Raw genomic sequence first — 10,013 nt, 5'->3', positions numbered from 1 at the left:
ATCAGAAGCGGTATGGATGAAGAGGTTCATTGTAGAGCTCGGTGTGGTTCCTAGTGCATTGGACCCATTAATCATTTACTGTGATAACATGGGTGCCATCGCCAATGCACAAGAGCCAAGGTCACACAAGAGGCTGAAGCATATCAAGCTGCGTTACCACTCGATTCGCGAGTACATCGAAGATGGAGAAGTAAAGATTTGCAAAGTACACACTGATCTGAATGTAGCAGATCCGTTGACTAAAGCTCTCCCTAGGGCAAAGCATGACCAACACGAGAATGCCATGGGTGTTAGGTATATTACAATGTAATCTAGACTATTGACTCTAGTGCAAGTGGGAGACTGAAGGAGATATGCCCTAGAGGCAATAATAAAGTGGTTATTATTTATATCTTTATGTTTATGATAAATGTTTATATATCATGCTATAATTGTATTAACCGAAACATTAGTACATGTGTGATATGTAGACAACAAGAAGTCCCTAGTATGCCTCTTAAACTAGCTTGTTGATTAATGGATGATTAGTTTCATAATCATGAACATTGGATGTTATCAATAACAAGGTTATATCATTATATGAATGATGTAATGGACACACCCAATTAAGCGTAGCATAAGATCTCGTCATTAAGTTATTTGCTATAAGCTTTCGATACATAGTTACCTAGTCCTTATGACCATGAGATCATGTAAATCACTTATACCGGAAAGGTACTTTGATTACACCAAACACCACTGCGTAAATGGGTGGCTAGAAAGGTGGGATTAAGTATCCGGAAAGTATGAGTTGAGGCATATGGATCAGCAGTGGGATTTGTCCACCCCGATGACGGATAGATATACTCTGGGCCCTCTCGGTGGAATGTCGTCTAATGTCTTGCAAGCATATGAATGAGTTCATAAGAGACCACATACCACAAGATGCAGTAAAGAGTACTTGTCAGGAGACGAGGTTGAACAAGGTATAGAGTGATACCGAAGATCAAACCTCGGACAAGTAAAATATCGTGTGACAAAGGGAATTGGTATTGTATGTGAATGGTTCATTCGATCACTAAAAGTCATCGTTGAATATGTGGGAGCCATTATGGATCTCCAGATCCCGCTATTGGTTATTGGTCGGAGTGAGTACTCAACCATGTCCGCATAGTTCACGAACCGTAGGGTGACACACTTAAAGTTGGATGTTGAAATGGTAGAACTTGAATATGGAATGGAGTTCGAATATTTGTTCGGAGTCCCGGATGAGATCCCGGACATCACGAGGAGTTCCGGAATGGTCCGGAGAATAAGATTCATATATAGGATGTCATTTTATGTGAATTAAAATGTCGCGGAAGGTTCTATGGAAGGTTCTAGAAGGTTCTAGAAAAGTCCGGAAGAAACCACCAAGGAAGGTGGAGTCCACATGGGACTCCACCTCCATGGCCGGCCAACCCTAGTGGGGGAGGAGTCCCAAGTGGACTCCCCCTTAGGGGGCCGGCCACCCCCCCATATGGGAGGTGGAACTCCCACCTCTAGTGGGAGTCCTAGCTTGGCTAGGTTTCCCCTCCATATGGAAGGTTTTTGGTTCGGGTCTTATTCGAAGACTTGGAGACCAACTCTTGGGGATCCACCTATATAATGAGGGGCCAAGGGAGGGGGCCGGCCACCCCAAGACCACAAGCTGGCCGCCCCCCTTGAAGTGGCCGGCCACCCCCTCCCAAACCCTAGCCGCCCCCCTCTCCTCCATATCTCCCGCGTAGCTTTAGCGAAGCTCCGCCGGAGTTCTCCACCGCCACCGACACCACGCCGTCGTGCTGTCGGATTCAAGAGGAGCTACTACTTCCGCTGCCCGCTGGAACGGGAGGTGGACGTCGTCTTCATCAACAACCGAACGTGTGACCGAGTACGGAGGTGCTGCCCGTTCGTGGCGCCGGAACCGATCGTGATCAAGATCTTCTACGCGCTTTTGGAAGCGGCAAGTGAACGTCTACCGCAGCAACAAGAGCCTCCTCTTGTAGGCTTTGGAATCTCTTCAAGGGTGAGACTCTATAAACCCCTCGTTGCTACCGTCTTCTAGATTGCATCTTGGCTTGGATTGCGTGTTCGCGGTAGGAAATTTTTTGTTTTCTATGCAACGTTATCCTACATGTCAAAGGGTTGGTAATATCTGCAGACGCAATGAAATGCCTATGAATTATACTCTTGTTATTGAACCGTTCGATTGTTGGGGATTTGACTTCATGGGACCTTTTCCCTCTTCAGAAGGTAACACTCATATACTTGTTGCTGTTGACTATGTTACTAAATGGGTGGAAGTCATACCTACAAAAAGTGCTGATGGTGAGACCTCTTTAAGAATGCTTTTAGATATTATTTTTCCTAGATTTGCGGTTCCTAGATATATTATGACTGATGGAGGTTCTCATTTTATTCATGGTGGTTTTAGAAAAATTCTTGCTAAATATGGTATTAATCATAGAATTGCTTCCGCTTATCATCCTCAAACTAGTGGGCAGCTAGAATTATCAAATAGAGAGATTAAATCTATCTTGGAAAAGACTGTTAATAAAACTAGAAAGAATTGGGCTAGTAAATTGAAGGATGCACTATGGGCTTATAGAACTGCTTATAAAAATCCCATGGGAATGTCACCTTATAAAATGGTTTATGGGAAAGCTTGTCATTTACCTTTAGAACTAGAGCACAAAGCTTATTGGGCAGTTAGAGAATTAAATAAAGATCCTAAACTTGCCGGTAATAAGAGGTTGTTGCAATTGAGTTCTCTAGATGAATGGAGAAGTGAAGCTTATGAAAATGCTAAACTCTTTAAAGAGAAAGTTAAAAATGGCATGATAGAAGGATTATCAAAAGAGAATTTAATATTGGGGATAAAGTCCTATTGTATCGGTCTCGTCTCAGATTCTTTGCAGGGAAATTACTCTCGAAATAGGAAGGACCATATGTTGTTGAGGAGGTGTATCGTTCAGGAGCAATTAAAATTAGCTCTCTCCAAGGCAATGCCACGCAAGTGGTGAATGGACAAAGACTCAAGCATTATATCTCAGGTGATTCTTACAATGTAGATGTTGATGTTATTCGAGTGGAAACACCGGAGGCTTTCATCAAAGGTCAAACTGACAGTCCGCCAGAACTCGACTTTGAATAGGTAACAGTACTGGTAATAAAAGTTCGCAATTTACTTTCCGAACAATATTTTTGCTGTTTCTGGAAAATATGAAAAATTACGAGATCGAAACGGAGTGGAGGAGACGCACGAGGGCGTGCCACCATAGGCCAGCGCGGCCTGGCCTTGGCCCGCGCTGCCCTATGAGCTGGCCGCCTCGTCGCCCCTTTCCGACTCTGGTTCGACCTGGTACTTTTCTTTTGTCGTGAAATTTTTTGCTATATAATCCCCCGGACCCCTGGAGGTCCGTATATCGTTTTCTCGACGTGTTTTGTTTCGAGCTGTTTCTGCCAGGATTTGCTTCGGATCTAGAGCCATCATGTCTTCGTCGGAAACCCCGAAGGAGAGCTACTGCAAGGACGTCGACAACTTATACATGGAGGAGCTGAGGATGCACCCCAAGGAGTTGCTACTCGTGGAGGGAGAACTGCAGATCAAGGATGTCCAGGGTCCTAAAGGGGAAGGAAGCTTGGAAGACAGGATGGAGAAGCTAGAACAAGAGGTCTTCAAATACAAGAAGATGGCTGAGCGTGAGGTGGATATCTTCCACAAGATTGTGTCTGAACTCATTGCTGAACACGAGAAGGAAACTGCAAAGCTATGGGGCGACATCCTCTCACTTCACGACACCACCAACAAACTCCAAGCTCAACTCTATGACGTTCAGAATCAGAACTGTGAGTATGAAAACAGGTTTAAACACATAAGCCATGCTGCTAGTTTCAGGATTCCCGAGACCAAGATGTCGTTTGTTGATGGAGAGCCTCTTCCTTGGAAGTATGATGACGGGAATTCATCACCACCATCGCTGAAGGAGTAATTCATCATCGGTATTGACATCCCCTTGGTTTGTTCCAAGCTTGGGGAGTGCCGCGGTATCACATCATCACTATCTTTTACTTTTTATTGTCAAGTAGTGTCATATCATGAGTAGGGAAGTTATCATATAAGATGGGTTGCAGTTTGGAAGTATCTCTCCTTTAGTTAGTTGTCTATGTATCCCTTGGTGTGAGTTATCGTTATGGAATATTAATGAGAAGTCTTATCATTTACATATTGCACACCTTATTTTAGTTTGCAATCTCTATTATATGATCGATCTTGATTTTAGTATTGGTATCACTTTGGGAGCATTGAATAAAGATATTTGGTTTTGGCAAACTTAGCATTGGTCAATAGCAACAACACTTTGAGGTTTAAGTAGAAAAGAGGAATACATGTAGTTGTTTCATTGTCTTTCTTTCTTGTTAGCTCATAGCTTAATATTCTGAAGTTAAAACTGTTTGTGCTTACAAGGAAGATGCATGATTATTTCTATCACATGTATATTTGTTTGTTTCCTTCAACTCTTATGCTTGCTAATTAACCTTGCTAGCCAAAGACCTGTACTGAGAGGGAATACTTCTCGTGCATCCAAACCTTAACCCAAACCTATGCCATTTGTGTCCACCATATCTACCTACTACATGGTATTTCCTGCCATTCCAAGTAAATACTTCGTGTGCTACCTTTAAACAATTCAAAATTTACTATCTCTTATTTGTGTCAATGTTTTATAGCTCATGAGGAAGTATGTGGTGTTTTATCTTTCAATCTTGTTGGGCAACTTTCACCAATGGACTAGTGGCTTCATCCGCTTATCCAATAATTTTGCAAAAAGAGCTGGCAATGGGATTCCCAGTCCCAAATTAATTAATCTAAATAGACACTCCTCCATGGTATGTGATTGATGGACGGCACCCGAAGGATTCGGTTAGCCATGGCTTGTGTAAGCAAAGGTTGGGGGGAGTGTCATCATAATAAAACTAAAATAAAAAGGAACTCCTTCATGGTATGAGATTGTTGGCAGGCACCCGAGGATTCGGTTAGCCATGGTTTGTGAAAGAAAGGTTGGAAGGAGTGCCATACAAAATAAAAATAAAATGGGAGCCGCTCTTTGAAGGTTTGTCTGGCAAGGGGGTTAGAGTACCCGCTACCAGTCGTTGACAACAACAAACACCTCTCAAAATGTTACTTTTATTCTCTTTACATGATTTCAAAACTGAAAAAGCTCTAGCACATGATTTAATCCCTGCTTCCCTCTGCGAAGGGCCTGTCTTTTACTTTATGTTGAGTCAGTAAACCTATTTCCCTCCATCTTAAGCAAGCATTTGAGTAGTTGTGATCAAACCATTATATTGTGATTTGCTTCATCATGTCTTTTACTCTTCCTTGTTTAGTACAAGTTTTATCTAAATGAATACAGCTTTGCAAGTTATCAATGATCATGAGGAGACTATTATGATTGAGTATGCAAGTTGTGCCATATAAACTTTAACGTGAGAGCGCTGCTCAATAAGATAAGTATAACCTGTTAATTGTTCTCTGACCAAGAACGAAGTTTGCCATCACCAACTATGATTTCTTATGCACCTTTATTTGTGATTACCTTATACTTGTTTCAAGTTGAATTATATGAGGAAGTTGTTTACTAGAATGTCTTGTGTGAATGAATATGATGCTTCTTGTCCGTATTTTATTTATCGACTCTTCACTCCATAAACATGTGGTCCTGTTTACCGAGTTCAGTTTCGCTTGGGGACAAGCGAAGTCTAAGCTTGGGGGGAGTTGATACGTCCAATTTGCATCACTATTTTATATCATAATTTGATGTTATTCATTGATATATTTCATATTTGGACATAATACTTATGTTATTTCATCTATTTTGCATGTTTCATGATTATTGGAGGATCAAGCACCGGAGCCAGGATTCTGCTGGAAAAAGCACCGTCAGAATGCAATATTTCGGAAGATCAACAGTTGACGGAAATTATAACAAAAATCCTATTTTTCCAGATGACGAAGAGAGCCAGAAGGGGGAGCTGAGGGGACCCGAGGTGGGCCCACCCCATAGGCCGGCGTGGCCCAAGGGCTGGCCGCGCCGCCCTGTGAGGAGGGGGGCCCACAGCCCCTCTCGCCTCCTTTTCTTCGCGAAATCCTTCGTCCCGAAGACCTAAGCTCCAGAGGGTACCTCACGAAGAGTTACAGCCACCTCTGCGGGGCGGAGAACACCAGAGAGAAAAGAGCTCTCCGACGGGCTGAGATCCGCCGGGGAAATTCCCTCCGGGAGGGGGAAATCGACGCCATCGTCACCGCCATCAAGTTGTACATCATCTCCATCACCATCATCATCATCTTCATCATCATCACCGCCGTCTCCACCGCTGCACATCGTCACCGCTGTAGCAATTTGGGTTTGATCTTGATTGTTTGATAGGGGAAACTCTCCCGGTATTGATTTCTACTTGTTACTGATGCTATTGAGTGAAACCGTTGAACCAAGGTTAATGTTCAGATTGTTATTCATCATCATATCACCTCTGATCATGTTCCATATGATGTCTCGTGAGTAGTTCGTTTAGTTCTTGAGGACATGGGTGAAGTCCAAATGTTAGTAGTGAAGTATGGTTGAGTAATATTCAATGTTATGATATTTAAGTTGTGGTGTTATTCTTCTAGTGGTGTCGTGTGAACGTCGACTACACGACACTTCACCTTTATGGGCCTAGGGGAATGCATCTTGTACTCGTTTGCCAATTGCGGGGTTGCCGGAGTGACAGAAACCTAAGCCCCCGTTGGTATATCGATGCAGGAGGGATAGCAGGATCTCAGAGTTTAAGGCTGTGGTTAGATTTATCTTAATTACTTTCTTTTAGTTGCGGATGCTTGCAACGGGTATAATCACAAGTATGTATTAGTCCTAGGAAGGGCGGTACATTAGCACAGGTTCACCCACACAACACTTATCAAAACAATGAAGATTAATTAGCCGTATGTAGCGAAAGCACTAGACTGAAATCCCGTGTGTTCTCGAGAACGTTTGGTCATTATAAGTAAACAAACCGGCTTGTCCTTTGTGCTAAAAAGGATTGGGCCACTCGCTGCAATTGTTACTCTCGCACTTTACTTACTCGTACTTTATTCATCTGTTACATCAAAACCCCCTGAATACTTGTCTGTGAGCATTTACAGTGAATCCTTCATCGAAACTGCTTGTCAACACCTTCTGCTCCTCGTTGGGATCGACATTTTGACTTATCGAAGATACTACGATACACCCCCTATACTTGTGGGTCATCACCGCCTGCGGCCACGGTGGCCGACGGTGGGTGGGAGAGAGGTCTGGCTTCTTCTAGGTTTAGCTTCTGTAGTTTTTAGCCTCTCCCCGGCGAATAAAGAGGTGGTTAGATCCGGATCTGGTGATGCCTCTCCTTCCGTTCTTCGATTTGATCTTGGAACGGAGAAGAGCATCGGTGGATCTCATGCTACTACCTTGATGCCGCATCCATGGCGGGATTCTGCTTCGGCGGTTCTTGCCCTTTCCATCCCCACCTCTTCTTGCTGCAATAAAGTGGAGGCTCTTGAAGCTGCTCCAGCAAGTGCTCAAATCCGTCGCCGTCGACCTCATCTCTGCCTACATCCCCAGATTCTTGGCAGTAATCTTGGGTCTGATGGTTGGCTGGTATCCCTGCTGTCGTGGCGCCGTGATTCGGGTGATTTTCTGAAGCAGCGTTGGGCTTCAAGATCTTTTTCTTCATGGAGCTTATCTGAACCGCTCATGATCTGGGCGCTGATTTCTTTGACCAAGATGGTCTCTTCAACGCCGGTGTGCTCCGGCAAGTTTTTTACCTCCTTTTGGAGGCCCTTCATCGACGCAGTCGCTGGGAGCTTTGCCAGGCCGATGGCAAGTGGTCCTGTCCCCGCCGTCGTCCATGGCTGCAGCGAGCTGCGTTTGCTGCTCCGCAGAGGAGAAGAGGAGGGACTAGATTGTAATCTCCGATCTTTTAGCAAGGTCTTTCCTACAAAAGCTAGGGACCTATGTGTGTTTTTCTCTTTCTATGGGGCCCTTTGTAATATATTTGTACCTCCTCTGTTATTTTAATGAAAAGTTCGAGGCCCTTCTAGGGCGCTCCTCTGTTCAAAAAAAAATAAAACTAGGTCTCGTAAACCAGGCGGTCTGAACGGACCAGCGGGAGTGATGTTTTGGCATATGATTGCTTTATTTTGAAATAGATCTAAGATACATTTTAGAATGTTAAACAATTGATAAAAAAGGTTTCACGTACATCTTCACGGTGCTACGTGTTTACAAAATTGTTTCATGAAAAATTGACCTGTCGTGTGATAGGTGTAAAGAAAACAAAATCCGTTGCGAAAATAAGATGTTTGACATGATAAACTTTTCTCTTTTTTTAAATAGACCACAAAAAATATTCCTTTTTTGCGAAACATGATGAACGGTCATATCACTAGTTAAACTGACTTTTCATCCAGGCCTCCCCCCACCCCAGTCTGGAGCCGGGATAAATAGGCCGACCACGTCGCCCTGAAATCACAGAGAAGCTACGGGTCCTTTTATCGCGGTTCTTTAAGGCCTTTTGTCCCGATTTGAGGCTCCAACCTGGACAAAAGGGTCTGAGGCCTTTTGCGGCATGTTGGTAGCCCTTTTGTCCCGACTGGAGACACGAGCCGGGACATAAATTCCAACCGTCCGTTCCCGCACGAAACCCGATCGGTCCTCACCATTACTGGCACAGAATTCGGGTCGCTGAAATTTGAGCCACCGGCGTGGCCAGCCACGGGAATTGATCACCGGTGGCTGGCCCCTGTTCATCTTCATCTTCCACTCCTTTATATACTCAAATCTTCTCCACCATTGTCACACACACCACATTCCTCTCCATCTAATCACCATTGCAAAAAAAAAAACTCCTCTTCGTCGATGTTTCGAACTCGATGGCGCGCTACCGGCTCCTCCAACTCGGGGTGAACCACTTCATGGCCGAAGGGATGGTTTTCAAGGTCTCGGCCGCGCTCCATGCAAGAAGGGTGGAGAAGTGGATCCGCGGTGTGAAGAGGGACTTTCTCGACGCCGCAACAAGGAAGTGCGTCAGCTTGGACTGCGAGTTCACCAATCCTCGCGCGCCAGGTGATCAGCGCACTGCCGTCCTTCAGCTCTCGCTGGCGTCCGAGACGTTGGTGTTCCAGATTTGTCATGCTGATGAAGTGGCACCAGCGCTGAAGGAGTTCTTGCAGGACAGGAACATCAAATTCTTCAGCGCCGCTATCGGCAATGATGTTAAAATGCTGCGTCACTACGACATTCGTATTACATCTGCGTACGACCTCCAGAAGTTGCTCCCCAACCCAACCAACAAACCCACCCCGAGTCCATATTATCTGACAAACTATACCATTGGAACAAACCTTGAGAAGAAGAAAAAGAAGAAGTACAAGAAGATGGACGTCGCCGCGCAAAAAGAAGAAGAAGACGAGCTCATTTTTTGATGGTCCAATTTTCCATTGAGCTACGAGCAAGTGCCATATATCTTTCATCCCTTCTTGCACATTAGTTTCATCATCGTTATTCTCATCTCCCAACTTAAACTGCACAATTAAATGGGTAGGTAAACAATGGGAATAATTTTTACCTATGTACGTATCAACCAAAGCGTAGGTATCATTTTACCTTCATTGAAGACCTACACATCATGTTGTCTGTCCTCCGGAAACAAGACTGCATGTGTTGCATGCTTAGGTTCAGTTTTAGTTACGTATCACATGTTTACCTCCTTTTTATACTTAAGCATCGTTTATTTCTGTATTGTGCAGGCATATGACTAGTGCAGGTCGGACTTGCTGGGTTCTTGCGGGTGTTGCTTCCCTGCCGTAGTAGTTGTTTTGTAGTTTCACCTTTGGTTTTGGGCTGAGCCATTTTAAACAGTCGCTAATAGAAAACAAGGTTTTCGTTCAGCACCCCTGAGAGCTTTAGTCCCGGTTTAAAAACGAACCGGGATTA

General features: G+C 44.2%; 1 protein-coding gene across 1 annotated transcript; it reads left to right on the top strand.

The window, feature by feature from the left end:
- The first annotated feature begins 8,950 nt into the window (after nucleotides 1-8,950).
- Nucleotides 8,951-9,502, top strand: LOC127339270 (uncharacterized). The gene has a single exon (XM_051365141.1). The coding sequence runs from the start codon at nucleotides 8,951-8,953 to the stop codon at nucleotides 9,500-9,502; it is 552 nt and encodes a 183-aa protein (XP_051221101.1).
- The last annotated feature ends 511 nt before the right edge of the window (nucleotides 9,503-10,013 follow it).

Source organism: Lolium perenne, chromosome 3 (genome assembly GCF_019359855.2).
Source record: "Lolium perenne isolate Kyuss_39 chromosome 3, Kyuss_2.0, whole genome shotgun sequence".
Classification (NCBI taxonomy): Eukaryota; Viridiplantae; Streptophyta; class Magnoliopsida; order Poales; family Poaceae; genus Lolium; species Lolium perenne.
The sequence above is the reverse complement of the archived record's forward strand: the minus strand, read 5'-3'. Positions and strand labels throughout refer to the sequence as shown.

Coding starts and splice junctions, on each gene's coding strand:
- LOC127339270 (XM_051365141.1), top strand. CDS start 8,951: ATGGCGCGCTACCGGCTCCTCCAACTCGGGGTGAACCACTTCATGGCC.